Source organism: Mesoplodon mirus (genome assembly GCF_964341445.2).
Source record: "Mesoplodon mirus genome assembly, chromosome: 10".
NCBI lineage: Eukaryota > Metazoa > Chordata > Mammalia > Artiodactyla > Ziphiidae > Mesoplodon > Mesoplodon mirus.
The window spans coordinates 56232353-56249554 of record NC_138986.1 but is presented as its reverse complement, the minus strand read 5'-3'; the positions used below and the strand labels follow the sequence as shown (position 1 = coordinate 56249554).

Below are 17202 nucleotides of genomic sequence, written 5' to 3'. Positions count from 1 at the left end.
CTTTTTATCTCTGCTTGATTTTTGGCCTCAATGAGTACACCCATGTTATGATATTACACTATCACTCTCCATTAAAGATGTTACATTTTAAATTGTCAAGAAATGAGCATGCAATTTTGATTACATAAATTTTTAGTATTACATTTTTGGATTGTGTTTATTATCAGTCACAGATTCACTAAATCAAAAACTGTATCCAAGTTTTTTTTTTTTACATAAAATCTCTTTAATCTGCAGGTGAGCTCTCATTTTGATTCTATTGTGTATTTGGGCCTCACTTAATCCAAAACATTAGGAGAAAAATTCTTTACCTTTGAAAGGAAATGAACTTGTTCTAGCTATCCTTATTATGTTACTAATTTGGATAGCCAGATACGTCTTTGCAAAATCTCACTATTGGTCTTAATTATTCCAATAAGAATTTCATCATAGCCTTAATTATTCCTTTCGTTTCCCTTTTCTACTCCTAACATTTGATTATTCTACTTGAAAACAACTGACATGCCTCCATAGCTGCCCAAATTTGCAATCATATCAATCTTATTCTGGGGGTTCTAGCTGCCTTCTTTCCCATTTTAAGCCACTGGCCTTTTAGCATGTTTTAGTGTTCACTGGAGAGCAAAGGTTTACACGTCTACCCTTTCTTAGCTCTAAAGCTACTTGTTTTTATAAAGCACTTATTGTACCCTTAGGTATTCCCCCCCCCCAAATTAAGGTTTTTCTTCCGATTTTATCATTGAAATAATGCCAGAATATTTCTAAATATTACTGTGTACCTACCTTTTAGTGGAAGGAGTAATATCGCATTTATGTCCTGGCACATGTAGGACTAAATGCACGCTTAAGCTGCAAAAGACTGCGTATCTATTTATTTGAAAATAGTTTTGAGTTTTCATGACAGAGCAACCAGTATGGTGAATATCCTTCTTGTGTTTATTGTTGCAGTATTATTTTTTGTGATTGTATAAAAATTAAACTAAGATAAAGGTTTCACAGACGAGCTTTCCATAAGCAGATGCTAACCTTTTTCCTGTTTATGTTTTACCAGTGCCTTCTGAACAAAACCCATTTCTTTCCTTTAGCAATTGATCGTACTGAAGCCCTACTGAGAATTTCCGGTTGGATGTAAAAACTCTTCTATTTTCTTGGTCCAGGAATCGTTAGTTAGTAAGACCTGAATGATTGATTTCCTGTTGTCCTGAGGCAGGTTAAAAGAAGTCCTGTGGTGTCCAGACTGTGTCTTAGCAGAAATGTAGTCATTCTTATTTGTAATATCCTTATTTGTAACAAATTCCTCTCATCTCTTCAACCTATATCTGTATGTATCCTTGGGGGATAATGTAACATCTGTCTTATAGTCAACTGAATTCGGGGGGAAAAAAAAAAACTTAGTGTCCAGTGTCTGCATCTTCCAAATTTGATGTTATAGTAATGTTGAAGGATAAAGTTGTTCACATGAGATATTCATGTGAGATACAAACACAAAAAACTGTCCTTATTAATCTTGTTTATTTTCTCTTGTTTATTGCCTCCTATGATTTACTAGTTGTGAACTTTTGAACATCAGGACATTTTTTATACATTTGTTAAATAAATCTGCTCTATACCTGGAAATATGATGAGGAATTGCTGAGAAATGTTTTTATACAGATTTTGACTTTTTTGTGGCTTAGTATCACTGTTATTACTAATACAGTTATAAGGTAGGATGAGCAAACTAAATATGGTCAATTTCATCTAAATATTGTAGGATCATGTGGAAACTAAGAAATGTCTTTCTTATGTATTTTATTTTTCCCCAGAAATCAAAAATCTCCACCTATGACAAAATGTGGGCCTTTATGAGTAGCAGGAGGCAGTCCGTGCTCGTCAAAAGTAATGAAGAAGGAATCCAGAGAGTCCTCACCTCCGATTATGCTTTCCTAATGGAGTCAACAACCATTGAGTTTGTCACTCAGAGGAACTGTAACCTGACACAGATTGGAGGCCTCATAGACTCCAAAGGTTATGGCGTCGGCACCCCCATGGGTAGGCTTCATGTCAGCCACTTGTTCTTTGTTCATTAATCTTAGTTGCTGTGAAAATGGAAGAAAAACAGTGCCTCCATATGCCATTAGGAATCTTGCTTCAAACAAATGTATCTTGCTATGTTCTGAGACTGTATAAAATCAGGAAGATATTTGGACATCTGCTTCTAAAGGAATAAGTAACAGAAGGAAAATTGATTTCTACCAAATGGTCAGTAGACATTTTTACTGTATCAGTGTTCAAAACATCCACAACACCTCCCCCCCTCAAAGGACCTTCTCAATCTTACACTTAAAAAAAGTTATTATGAATACAGTTTTTGCAACATTATTTTTTCAGATTGGTGGCTTATGAATATAGTATTTGACTTAGTTAACTAAAAGAATGAGCCACAAATGGTTACTGTGAATAATTATTTTATTTACAAGAGGTATATGTTTATTTAAGAGGAATAGCAGACTATTTACCAGCAACATACCTAGAATATTTTACACTAGGCTTGATTAGTTTTAACATTCTCTTTCTTCTATATGACAAAATTCTTTTCAATAATAATCATGGAATGAAATAATAATAATTGCCGCAAAAGACAATGAAAATTTTCATTTATTGAGCTTCATATTTATGTATAATGTATATGAACATGTATATACATTCATATGATTAATGAATGTATAAATACATATTACAGTATATATGTACATGTCATGGGCATAAAAATGGCTCCCCCAAAATGTCCGTGGCCTAATCCTGAGAACATATGAATTTATTACCTTTTATGACAAAAGGGACTTTGCAGATGTGATTAAGTTAAGGATCTTAAAATGGGGAGATTATCCTGGATTAACCAGGTGGGTCCAGTATAATTGAAAAGGTCTTTAAAAGAAGGACACACAAGTGTCACAATTAAGAAGGTATCACAATAGAAGTAGTGAGAGAAAGAATGTGCTAGTCCACCTGGGCTGCCGTAACAAAACACCAGAGATTGGGTGCTGTACAAACAACAGAAATTGATTTCTCACAGTTTTGGAAGCAGGAAGTCCAAGATCAAGGTACCAACAGATTTGGTGTCTGATGAGAAGCTGCTTCTTGGTTAATAGACCAGGAAGGAACAAGGAATCTATCTTGAGTCCCTTAAATAAAAGCACTAATCGCATTCATGAGGGCTCCACCCTCATGACCCAATCACACCCCAGGGACCCCACCTCCAAATACCATTATATTGGGGATTAGGTTTCAATATATAAATCTTGGGGTCGGGGGGACACCATGGCAGGGAAGGGGAGGAAGAGAGAGAGAGAGAGATTGATTTGAAAATGTTACTTGGTGAACTGAAGATGGAGGGAAGGACCACAGCCTAGCAATACAGAGGACCTTTAGAAGTTAGTTTAGGAGACAAGGAAACCAATTCTTTCCTGGAGGCCACAGAAGGAATGCAGCCCTGCAGATACCTCACTTTTAGGACTTCTGACCTATAGAACTATGGGATAATGAATTTGTGTTATTTTAAGCCCCTCAATTTGTGGTAATTTGTTATAGCAGAAATAGGAAACTGATACTGTATGCAAAGGGAAAAAAACAACAGATTAACATGTTTTTATTACATCATTTTTTTTTTTTAAAGAAAGGGGAAAGCACTTACAGCTACTCACTGGCTATACAGTAATGAATAATGACACTATAATTTTTCTGAGCCTTAACTTCTGCAAATTTTTAATGACTTTGTCAAAATGGATCTTCATGTATTTGTGTTTAAAAAAATGGTATAGTCATATTTGTCCATGTATCCTCATTCATAATTTTATTACTTTTAATTTTGAAAAGTTTCTTTCAAATGAGCTAACATGTATACCATAGTTAGAAAGTTGGGCACAGATTCATAAAAATCCCATTTCATGATAAATTCCAGAAATTGCAATAGTGTCCATGTCTTTGTTTCTTTGGGATCATTTCTAACAACTTTCAAATGTCTAGGAAGGCCAAGAATTTTCCACCATAATGACTTCAAAAACTTCAACATTAAATTCTTTCATATTAGGTAAAGTTTACTCAAATTCATTATAGCTCAAAATAGTTTGAACTGTCTTTGAGAGAATTTTGAGACATTCTCTCCTGTAACATTACATATTCCTGCAATTACATAGTAGACTCAAAATAATGATTGCACAGTCATTGTGAAAGCAAAGCAGAACAAAACAAAAAAACAAGAACCTTAAGTTCTTGCTCCAAAAATATGCAAGTGTAGCTGAGCTCACGTATTTGGGGGAGTGAGCTGTATAATGAGAATTCTCCAAATTAGTTTCCAAGTGGAGTACAATGTTTATTAAAGAATAAGACATAAACAGATGCTAATTCAAAACTCAATAAGAGTTGGGCTGTTAAAACTCAATAGTAATTGTTTAGAACCTGGATGAACAAAAGATATTTTCAAGAGAGGAATATTTTACTTTTGACATGTTTTGACTTGCCAGTGCCAGGTGACAGTTGTTGCTATTATTGTTTTAAAATTCTCTACACAAAATGAACCCCCTTTATTGTTTGCACTAGGGAAAGGCCATCCAAAGCTTTGCCATTATTATGCCAATGTATGTATGTATTCAGAAGTTTTCTAATTCTAATATATAAAAATGTTTGAGTTCTCATAATTATAGCTTAAGAAGCACTTCTTTTCAAAATGCTTTAAATTATACTTATATTCACAGTAAGGCTTGAGTTATTGCCACAGATTTGTGTTGATGGAGTGTTCAAATCCTGGCATACTTCATAGTTAGATCCCATATGGCTCTTTGCCTCAGTAAGAATTACCTAAAGAACTCAACAACTTCATGAGTTGATGTACCATTTATTTGGAATTTGTGATGAGTAACTTTGATAACTTTTCAAGCGTACTTGTACTCATTTATGAAAAGTTATATGAACAAATTTATGTTTTAGAAAAGAGGCTGATAATATGCTCTAAAGTATCATCATGTAGTATTTTGCACACTGATATTCTAGATTTAGCCTTGTCACTTAATGTGATCTTAGACAAGTGACATGAAATTTATAGCTTCTAAATTTCTTTCTTTTTTTTAATTAGTAAAATTACAGGGTGAGACTAGGAACACCTAAGGTCTCTTTAATGCTAAACTTTAATAATGTTTCAGATAATATACTTGACAGAGTCCCAGAGTTTGACTTAAAGTGGGCTAGAAACTACGTGGAGAAATATGATTAGCTGATGTTTTCAAACAAATTTTAAAAATCAAACACCTTCTTAAACACTTATGAGAGGTATGGAAGCAGTGATTTGATAGGTTCCCATTGCCTCACAGTTTCATTTGGAAAGAGCTGAAGAAAATAAATGCATTTTTCAGTGTTGTTTCTGGAAGGAGTGAGATTCCTGTGTATCCTTACCCTCCTCTTTTGGTTTACATTGCATGGAATAGGGCAGAGATTTTTGTCTGTTTGTTGCTGTAAGCCCACACAACAATAGTGCCTGCACTCTGTGGACCCTCAATTATTTGTTCAACAAATGAACTCTACATATGAAAATATGATGGTGCAGCAAGACTTATAAATATAGAAAACAACTTTTGGAGCTAAAGATCAGCATGTCACCTTACATTACTCAATGCGATGACCTCATTAAACAAACCTGAGTGACTGAAGGTAGTGAGAATTGAATAAGATTTGGGGAGGATGTTTGAGGACTTTAGAGTATAGCACAGATATTCTACATTAATATTAGTTACATAATAGCACTCATAATTTCAGAATTTCTAGAATAAAGAAATTTGACTTATACTTAATATAAAACCTTACCTTGATGGGATTTTTTGGTTTGTTTGCTTGTTTGTGTTGTAAATACAATGTACCAGTGTACCAGGAATGTCTCTTATCATGTTGTTCTGCTCTGAGGAAATGCTAGTTACAAATAAATCAAAATAGTATATTATATAATTCTCAAAAACTCCCTGAGATATTTCAGATGTGAAAGCTATTTAAAAAAAGAAAGGTAACAGTTAAATCAGTTCTAGGGAAGCTGTTACAGTTTCTTGGAAACATACAAATAGCAATTTTGTTTTCTCCCTACCCCTGACACTGTTTACTGAAAGATACTGACTTATAAGGAAAATATAAAACAATTCAAAATATTAATAAATGTATAAACTATACAACTTTTTAAATGTAACTTTTTAAATGAAGGAAAATACTGGGCACAGCATTTGGAATTTCTATTCTCATTTTAAGCTTATCTTATATATGAGAGAACGAAACAAATTAAATTATAAGCCTTAGGGTGTAGATTTTTTTTTTCCTTTTATCTGTTCAACTCAGCTGATCAGATCAACTTTTGCCTTCTGAAGAAAGCGTAGTTATTGCAGAAAATAGTCATTGATACAGGCAAGGTCACTTGCATGAGAAACTTAAGAAATCAAGTTGAATTATATATCTAAGTGGAATCATTTCTTCATAGTGTGTAGTTAGTTTGGTATAATAGTGTAATAAATTAGTGTTTTGATTAAAATGAATTTTTAAAAATTAGGCAATAACACATGATAAATTTCTTTTATAGGACTTTCTTGGACTTTTAATGTAAAATTATCAGTACATATTAATAAAAATTCAAAGCATCTAATAATACTTTGACATAGCAAAATTATAGACTAGGAAGAATATTTTACCATATTCTTCTTTATTTTCATTGCCAAATAATACTGAATTTCAATTTATTAAAATGTCTCATTACTGGGGACTTCCGGGGAAGATGGCGGAAGAGTAAGACGTGGAGATCACCTTCCTCCCCACAGATACACCAGAAATACAGCTACACGTGGAACAACTCTTAACAGAACACCTATTGAACGCTGGCAGAATACCTCAGACCTCCCAAAAGTCAAGAAACTCCCCACGTACCTGGGTAGGGCAAAAGAAAAAAGAATAAACAGAGACAAAAGGATAGGGACGGGACCTGCACCAGTGGGAGGGAGCCATGCAGGAGGAAAGGTTTCCACACACTAGGAAGCCCCTTCGCGGGTGGAGACTGCGGGTGGCGGAGGGGGAAAGCTTCGGAGTCGCAGAGGAAAGCACAGCAACAGGGGTGTGGAGGGCAAAGCGGAGAGATTTCCGCACGGAGGATCGGTGCCGACCCGCACTCATGAGCCCGAGAGGCTTGTCTGCTCGCCCGCCAGGGCGGGCAGGGCTGGGAGCTGAGGCTTGGGCTTCGGGGTTTCGGTCGGACCACAGGGAGAGGACTGGGGCTGGCGGCGTGAACATAGCCTGAAGGGGCTAATGCGCCACAGCTAGCCGGGAGGGAGTCCGGGAAAAAGTCTGGAGCTGCCGAAGAGGCAAGAGACTTTTTTTCCCCTCTTTGTTTCCTGGTGTGCGAGGAGAGGGGATTAAGAGCGCTACTTAAAGGAGATCCAGAGACGGGCGCGAGCCGCGGCTGAAATCGCGGACAGCAGAGACGGGTGTGGGACGCTATGGCTGCTCCTGCTGCCGCCGCCAAGAAGCCTGTATGCGAGTGCATGTCACTGTCCACGCCCCCCTCCCGAGGAGCCTGTGCAGCCCGTCACGGCCGGGGTCCCAGGATCCAGGGACGGCTTCCCCAGGAGAGCGCACAGCGCACCTCAGGCTGCTGCAACGTCACGCCGGCCTCTGCCACCGCGGGCTCGCCCTGCACTACGTCCCCCCGGCCTGAGTGAGCCAGAGTCCCTGAAGCAGCTGCTCCTTTAACCCTGTCCTGTCTGAGCTAAGAACAGAGGCCCTCTGGCAACCTACACGCAGAGGCGGGGCCAAATCCAAAGCTGAGACCCTGGAGCTGTGCGAACAAAGAAGAGAAAGGGAAATCTCTCCCAGCAGCCTCAGAAGCAGAGGATTAAAGCTCCACAATCAACTTGATGTACCCTGCATCTGTGGAATACATGAATAGACAACAAATCATCCCAAATTGAGGAGCCGTGTGGATGAAAGGTTCTTGGTGCTGCAGCCAGGAGTCAGTGCTGTGCCTCTGAGGTGGGACAGCCAACTTCAGGACACTGGTCCACAAGAGACCTCCCAGCTCCGCATAATATCAAACGGCGAAAATCTTCCAGAGATCTCTATCTCAACACCACCACCCAGCTTCACTCAACGACCAGCAAGCTACAGTGCTCGACACCCTATGCCAAACAACTAGCAAGACAGGAACACAACCCCACCCATTAGCAGAGAGGCTGCCTAAAATCATAAAAAGTCCACAGACACCCCAAAACACACCACCAGACGTGGACCTGCCCACCAGAAAGACAAGATCCAGCCTCATCCACCAGAACACAGGCACTAGTCCCCTCCACCAGGAAGCGTACACAACCCACTGAACCAACCTTAGCCACTGCAGACAGACACCAAGAACAACGGGAACTACGAACCTGCAGCCTGCAAAAAGGAGACCCCAAACACAGTAAGATAAGCAAAATGAGAAGACAGAAAAACACACAGCAGAAGGAGCAAGATAAAAACCCACCAGACATAACAAATGAAGAGGTAATAGGCAGTCTACCTGAAAAAGAATTCAGAATAATGATAGTAAAGATGATCCAAGATTCTATTTCCCAGATCCAAAATCTTGGAAATAGAATAGACAAAATGCAAGAAACAGTTAACAAGGACCTAGAAGAACTAAAGCTGAATCAAGCAATGATTAGAAACACAATAAATGAAATAAAAAATACTCTAGATGGGATCAATAGCAGAATAACTGAGGCAGAAGAAAGGATAAGTGACGTGTAAGATAAAATAGTGGAAATAACTACTGCAGAGCAGAAGAAAGAAAAAGGAATGAAAAGAACTGAGGACAGTCTCAGAGACCTCTGGGACAACATTAAACGCACCAACATTCGAATTATAGGGGTTCCAGAAGAAGAAGAGAAAAAGAAAGGGACTAAGAAAATATTTGAAGAGATTACAGTTGAAAACTTCCCTAATATGGGAAAGGAAATAGCTAATCAAGTCCAGGAGGCACAGAGAGTCCCATTCAGGATAAATCCAAGGAGAAATACGCCTAGGCACATATTAATCAAACTGTCAAAAATTAAATACAGAGAAAACATATTAAAAGCAGCAAGGGAAAAACAACAAATAACACACAAGGGAATCCCCATAAGGTTAACAGCTGATCTTTCAGCAGAAACTCTACAAGCCAGAAAGGACTGGCAGGACATATTTACAGTGATGAACGAGAAAAACCTGCAACCAAGATTACTCTACCAGCAAGGATCTCATTCAGACTTGATGGAGAAATTAAAACGTTTACAGAGAAGCAAAAGCTGAGAGAGTTCAGCACCACCAAACCAGATTTACAAGAAATGCTAAAGGAACTTCTCTAGGCAAGAAACACAACAGAAGGAAAAGACCTACAATAACGAACCCAAAACAATTAAGAAAATGGGAATAGGAACATACATATCGATAATTACCTTAAATGTAAATGGACTAAATGCTCCCACCAAAAGACACAGAGTGGCTGAATGGATACAAAAACAAGACCCATATATATGCTGTCTACAAGGGACCCACTTCAGACCTAGAGACACATACAGACTGAAAGTAAGGGGATGGAAAAAGATATTCCATGCAAATGGAAACCAAAAGAAAGCTGGAGTAGCAATTCTCATATCAGACAAAATAGACTTTAAAATAAAGACTACTAGAAGAGACAAAGAAGGACACTACATAATTATCCAGCGATTGATCCAAGAAGAAGGTATAACAATTGTAAATATTTATGCACCCAACATAGGAGCACCTCAATACATAAGGCAAATACTAACAGCCATAAAAGGGGAAATCAGCAGTAACACATTCATAGTAGGGGACTTTAACACCCCACTTTCACCAATGGACAGATCATCCAAAATGAAAATAAATAAGGAAACACAAGCTTTAAATGATACATTAAAAAAGATGGACTTAATTGATATTTATAGGACATTCCATCCAAAAACAACAGAATACACATTTTTCTCAAGTGCTCATGGAACATTCTCCAGGATAGATCATATCTTGGGTCACAAATCAAGCCTTGGTAAATTTAAGAAAATTGAAATTGTATCAAGTATCTTTTCTGACCACAATGCTATGAGACTAGATATCAATTACAGGAAAAGATCTGTAAAAAATACAAACACATTGAGGCTAAACAATACACTACTTAATAACGAAGTGCTCACTGAAGAAATCAAAGAGGAAATTTAAAAATACCTAGAAACAAATGACAATGGAGACACGACGACCCAAAACCTATGGGATGCAGCAAGAGCAGTTCTAAGATGGAAGTTTATAGCAATACAATCCCACCTTAAGAAACAGGAAACATCTCGAATAAACAACCTAACCTTGCACCTAAAGCAATTAGAGAAAGAAGAACAAAAACACCCCAAAGTTAGCAGAAGGAAATCAATCATAAAAATCAGATCAGAAATAAATGAAAAAGAAAGGAAGGAAACGATAGCAAAGATCAATAAAACTAAAAGCTGGTTCTTTGAGAAGATAAATAAAATTGATAAACCATTTGCCAGACTCATCACGAAAAAAAAGAAGACTCAAATCAATAGAATTTAAAATGAAAAAGGAGAAGTAACAACTGACACTGCAGAAATACAAAAGATCATGAGAGATTACTACAAGCAACTCTATGCCAATAAAATGGACAACCTGGAAGAAATGGACAAATTCTTAGAAATGCACAACCTGCCAAGACTGACTCAGGAAGAAATAGAAAATACGAATAGACCAATCACAAGCACTGAAATTGAAACTGTGATAAAAAAATCTTCCAACAAACAAAAGGTCAGGACCAGATGGCTTCACAGGCGAATTCTTTAAAACATTTAGAGAAGAGCTAACACCTATCCTTCTCAAACTCTTCCAAAATATAGCAGAGGGAGGAACACTCCCAAACTCATTCTACGAGGCCACCATCACCTTGATACCAAAACCAGACAAGGATGTCACAAAAAAAGAAAACTACAGGCCAATATCACTGATGAACATAGATGCAAAAATCCTCAACAAAATACTAGCAAACAGAATCCAACAGCACATTAAAAGGATCATACACCATGATCAAGTGGGGTTTATTCCAGGAATGCAAGCATTCTTCATTATATGAAAATCAATCAACGTGATACACCATATTAACAAATTGAAGGAGAACAACCATATGATCATCTCAATAGATGCAGAGAAAGCTTTTGACAAAAATTCAACACCCATTTATGATAAAAACCCTGCAGAAAGTAGGCATAGAGGGAACTTTCCTCAACATAAAAAAGGCCATATATGACAAACCCACAGCCAACATCGTCCTCAATGGTGAAAAACTGAAACCATGTCTATTAAGATCAGGAACAAGACAAGGTTGCCCACTCTCACCACTCTTATTCAACACAGTTTTGGAAGTTTTAGCCACAGCAATCAGAGAAGAAAAGGAAATAAAAGGAATCCAAATTGGAAAAGAAGAAGTAAAGCTGTCACTGTTTGCAGATGACATGATACTATACATAGAGAATCCTAAAGATGCTACCAGAAAACTACTAGAGCTAATCAATGAATTTGGTAAAGTAGCAGGATACAAAATTAATGCACAGAAATCTCTGGCATTCCTATATACTAATGATGAAAAATCTGAAAGTGAAATCAAGAAAACACTCCCATTTACCATTGCAACAAAAAGAATAAAATATCTAGGAATAAACCTACCTAAGGAGACAAAAGACCTGTATGCAGAAAATTATAAGACACTGATGAAAGAAATTAAAGATGATACAAATAGATGGAGAGATATACCATGTTCTTGGATTGGAAGAATCAACATTGTGAAAATGACTCTACTACCCAAAGCAATCTACAGATTCAGTGCAATCCCTGGCATTGGCAATGCCAATACCACTGGCATTTTTCACAGAACTAGAACAAAAAATTTCACAATTTGTATGGAAACACAAAAGACCCCGAATAACCAAAGCAATCTTGAGAACGAAAAATGGAGCTGGAGGAATCAGGCTCCCTGACTTCAGACTATACTACAAAGCTACAGTAATCAAGACAGTATGGTACTGGCACAAAAACAGAAAGATAGATCAATGGAACAGGAGAGAAAGCCCAGAGATAAACCCATGCACATATGGTCAACTTATGTTTGATAAAGGAGGCAGGAATGTACAGTGGAGAAAAGACAGCCTCTTCAATAAGTGGTGCTGGGAAAACTGGATAGGGACATGTAAAAGTATGAGATTAGATCACTCCCTAACACCATACACAAAAATAAGCTCAAAATGGATTAAAGACCTAAATGTAAGGCCAGAAACTATCAAACTCTTAGAGGAAAACATAGGCAGAACACTCTATGACATAAATCACAGCAAGATCCTTTCTGACCCACCTCCTAGAGAAATGGAAATAAAGACAAAAATAAACACATGGGACCTGATGAAACTTAAGCTTTTGCACAGCAAAGGAAACCATAAACAAGACCAAAAGACAACCCTCAGAATGGGAGAAAATATTTGCAAATGAAGCAACTGACAAAGGATTAATCTCCAAAATTTATAAGCAGCTCATGCAGCTCAATAGCAAAAAAACAAACAACCCAATCCAAAAATGGGCAGAAGACCTAAATAGACATTTCTCCACAGAAGATATACAGACTGCCAACAAACACATGAAAGAATGCTCAACATCTTTAATCATTAGAGAAATGCAAATCAAAACTACAATGAGATATCATCTCACACCAGTCAGAATGGCCATCATCAAAAAATCTAGAAACAATAAATGCTGGAGAGGGTGTGCAAAAAAGGGAACACTCTTGCACTGCTGGTGGGAATGTGAATTGGTACAGCCACTATGGAGAACAGTATGGAGGTTCCTTAAAAAACTACAAATAGAACTACCATATGACCCAGCAATCCCACTACTGGGCATATACCCTGAGAAAACCATAATTCAAAAAGAGTCATGTACCAAAATGTTCATAGCAGCCCTATTTACAATAGCCCGGAGATGGAAACAACCTAAGTGTCCATCATCGGATGAATGGATATAGAAGATGTGGCACATATATACAATGGAATATTACTCAGCCATAAAAAGAAACAAAATTGAGCTATTTGTAATGAGGTGGATAGACCTAGAGTCTGTCATACAGAGTGAAGTATGTCAGAAAGAGAAAGACAAATACCGTATGCTAACACATATATATGGAATTGAAGAAGAAAAAAAAAATGTCATGAAGAACCTATAGGTAAGACAGGAATAAAGACACAGACCTACTTGAGAATGGGCTTGAGGATATGGGGAGAGGGAAGGGTAAGCTGTGATAAAGCGAAAGAGAGGCATGGACATATATACACTACCAAACATAAAATAGATAGCTAGTGGGAAGCAGCCGCAGAGCACAGGGAGATCAGCTCGGTGCTTTGTGACCGCCTGGAGGGGTGGGATAGGGAGGGTGGGAGGGAGACGCAAGAGGGAGGGGATATGGGAACATATGTATATGTATAACTGATTCATTTTGTTATAAAGCAGAAACTAACATTATTGTTAAGCAATTATACTCAAATAAAGATATAAAAAAAGTCTCATTACTAAAAGTTGCTTAATGCATTTAACATACATTTTCTTTTTAGCCTAATTCTGAATGAGATAAATTTGAACATAATAATTTAAGTTTGAAGGGATGAATATTCAAACCACTCACCTGTAGGTATTGCAATATAATTTTTGTTTCTTTTGTTCAGATAGTTTTCTTCTGTTTGACTTGATAATATTAAGTTCTTAACTTTAATAAATTATATTTTATTCACCCATAACATAGCATAAAATTATAATGATTTTGAGACTCCAATACATTATGAGTAAGTCTTAACTCATATAACTTCATCAAAGAAGTATAATCTAGGAAAGGGCATTTCACACTTTACCCCCTCAAATATGTCTGAGAAAAAAACTTCAGGCATTAATTTATGATTTACTGTGTCATAGCTCTGCCAAAAATATGGCTTTCATGAATTATTACTTAGTCATTAATAAATGCAATGACATGCAACTCTAGAACTTGAGATTCTGACTTACGATAAATTTTCAACCAACATCAAAACCTGCACTTCCCAACTAGTTAATTAGCATTTGCCTTTTATATCATCTTTTTCAAGCATACTGACAATTTTTTCATAATATGTCATTTTTACTTAGTTTTTAAATTTTGTTTAATTATAAGCCAAAAAATAAAAATAAAAAATAATGCATTTAGGTGTGAAAAAGAAAAGGTTATTTGAGTCTCTTTCCCAGCAAGAATTAAGGAGATGAATCTATTCAAAGCAGAGCAATATAGGCTCAGGATCTGAAAATTTAGATCAGTTCCAGAAGTTCCCCAGGATTTTGAGTTTATACCTGCAGAAGCCATAAACTGATATGAAAATTCTGTCTTTATTAATACTGCAAATGTGATCAAGGAGAGGAACTCCCTTTGGTTTGCTTTTATTGTTGCTCAGATTTTTAGATACTGTCATAGAGGTGTATGTGGTTAAGTGCAGGAGGGTAAACAGAAATACTATGTCTCTTTTGGAGTGAATATTCAGAAATATTTTTTAAATTATACAGATTTTTCTTTTTTCCCCCAGAAGTCCATGCATCCTTTTAACCTACTAGGCCTCCTCCTGTGTGATTCATCTAGGGGCCTGCCATCACCATTCATCACTCTGAGTGTGATGATTACTGCCCAAACTGTTGTGAAATCACTGAATGACTCAGATATAAGCTATTTAATTAGGGAAGCTCTATTTACACAAAAATACCTTAGTGGAGCAATCAACAATGATGTGAAGGTAAATGCTAAATAAGCATAAACTGATTTAATTAACCTTGCGGTGACATTAAATCCCTTTCATAGTTTTCCTGACTGCAGCAATGTTATTTTAATGTGATATTTCCTGTATGGTAGATTTTTTTTTTGAAATTGTAGGTGTTCTTACTCATAATAGGTTAACTGAACTTCCTTTTCATTCATTAGAATTTTTAAAAAACAACAACTGGATGGGGTAAAGCAGAAAAAGCAAATCACAGTAGTTTTCATTAAGGAATATTTAAAATGTGTGAGCAATTGCAGTCTTGCCTTTTAATTCACCATAGGTGATAATCTATTTTAGCCGAACATGGAGCGTTTCTACTTAATGGCATTTTCAGCTGCCTTGCCTCCCTTCTGACCACCCATACTAAAAGGCTTCTTGGCTTCTATCTTTGGAATGTTGAGTGCACAGGGCGCTTTGAGGACTAGGCAGACTCAGCAGTCCATGAGCTGGTAGGAAAACAGCAATGTAGAAAAATATCCATTAGGGCCAGTTGGTGTTGTTTTGTTTTGCTGTGTTCAATTTGGTAGAAATATTGTAAAGTGTCTGAAGGGTCCCATTAAAACTATTTATGTTTTTAACAAAGAGCTAGTGGCACACTTCATTCATTTATTGGTGCCTCCCAACTTTAATAACATATGGGGAGCATGAGTCAGCTGAAAAGGGGATGGAGGAAATTCTGCTCATGTCTGTGCCTATCGTCCAAGATGCTAAAATTTTCTATAATCTTATATATCCTCATCTTACTTCTGGGATTAAATCAGTAGTAGTTTTCAAACAGTCCATGAATAATTATATCTGTGAACAAAATCCAAATTAAATTACTTATATCATGGTCAGAAAACTACTGAAATATGTGTAATACATGAAGAATGTAATAGGCAATGTAGAGGTGAAGTAAAGATGAATGTAAAGAGTATATTTATAAATCCCTTATAATACTAAGGTTAAATTTAATGACAAGTTTATCAGACACAAAATTGTTACATACATTTTTCTTGTATTATATTTACTTATGTAATTATATATAAGATGCATTCTTGCTTCATAATTGGATTTTAATGTTACCTTTATAAACTAATTTACAACATATTTTATATTAATGAATACAAAATAGCTGTAGCCCTATTAATAATTCTTAAGTAAGTTTTATCTCATTATAATGCCCTTACACATAATCAGCCTAAAGTAAAAAATATTACAATAGGTTGTATCATGGACTCTTTATGGTAGAAAGATACCACATTGACATATGAACAATGTGAAATTTCATTCTTCACTTCTATTTTCTAATGTTAAATGCATGAGACCTCACTACTTCTTCATTTCTTGTTATTTGATGAAGTGAGAGATGTAGAATTGGTACTAAGGGAGACGTTTATTTAAGGCAGATGTTGGTGTTTATAAAAATAGAAATCAGTATGAAAAGCATGTTTTTTCCCTGTTTTGCTCACCATCCATATCTAGAATTCCCAATTCATCATATAATAAGTACTGTAATATTCATCATTATAGATGCATAATATTGCCGGCCTTCAGTTCTTCAGCTTTACAGAAATGAATGAATACATTTGTCTTCATTAGTTGAACATAATGCACAAAAATTGATGCAAATTATTCATCTTTCTGCAGGTCAAACATTCCACTAAAATGCATTCTATTTTTTTCATTGCATAGGCAGCATAATTTTAATGCTGGTGAAGTAATTTTGCAAGTCTAAATCGAGATCTAATAATTTTCAGAGCCTGAATTAAACAAACAAAAAAAGCACCAAATTACCCCTGTAGAAGCTGTATTTTCCTGGCATATTTGTTAAAGTCTTAGATTTCATGTCACTGAAAACAGATGAGTCTCAGTAAGCTATGCCTGCTCCACAGACATCATCAACAGACTCTGCAGGCTAGAATCTAGGAAGCTTCCACAGGGAATTTGATGAATTGCGAGCACCAGTGCGAGCAGCCTTCATGAATATTGTAAATGCTGATGAAATGGTACCTAAGCAATGAATAAATGGATAATTCTCATGAAAACAGAGTGAGTTCCGATAGACTTTATATGCAAACATTAGAACATTAATTCATTTTGTTTGTGTCTTGTGGTGATTACTCCAAGGCCATGGGTTCAAATTCCGTTATAGATTAGTTAGCCAGATTGACTGTGCCAGACTGTCATCCTTTGGTTAGCAAGACTAAGTAAGATCAATGAATCACTTGTATTGGGAAAAAAATAGTCAAAACATAGTGGTGAAATGTATAAGCACTAAATTCTGAAGATGAATGCCTTGCATTTGCTGGCCCTCATGTGA

The 17202-nt window shown here is 36.4% G+C and overlaps 1 protein-coding gene across 5 annotated transcripts in view; it reads left to right on the top strand.

The window, feature by feature from the left end:
- The window catches only part of GRIK2 (glutamate ionotropic receptor kainate type subunit 2), a 648281-nt gene that overhangs the window by 607161 nt on the left and 23918 nt on the right, over positions 1-17202 (top strand). For all 5 annotated transcript variants that reach the window (XM_082633756.1, XM_082633753.1, XM_082633752.1 and 2 more), the window contains one exon: positions 1803-2028. In XM_082633756.1, the coding sequence (XP_082489882.1) occupies positions 1803-2028 (226 nt within the window). The remainder of the gene's footprint in view (positions 1-1802; positions 2029-17202) is intronic.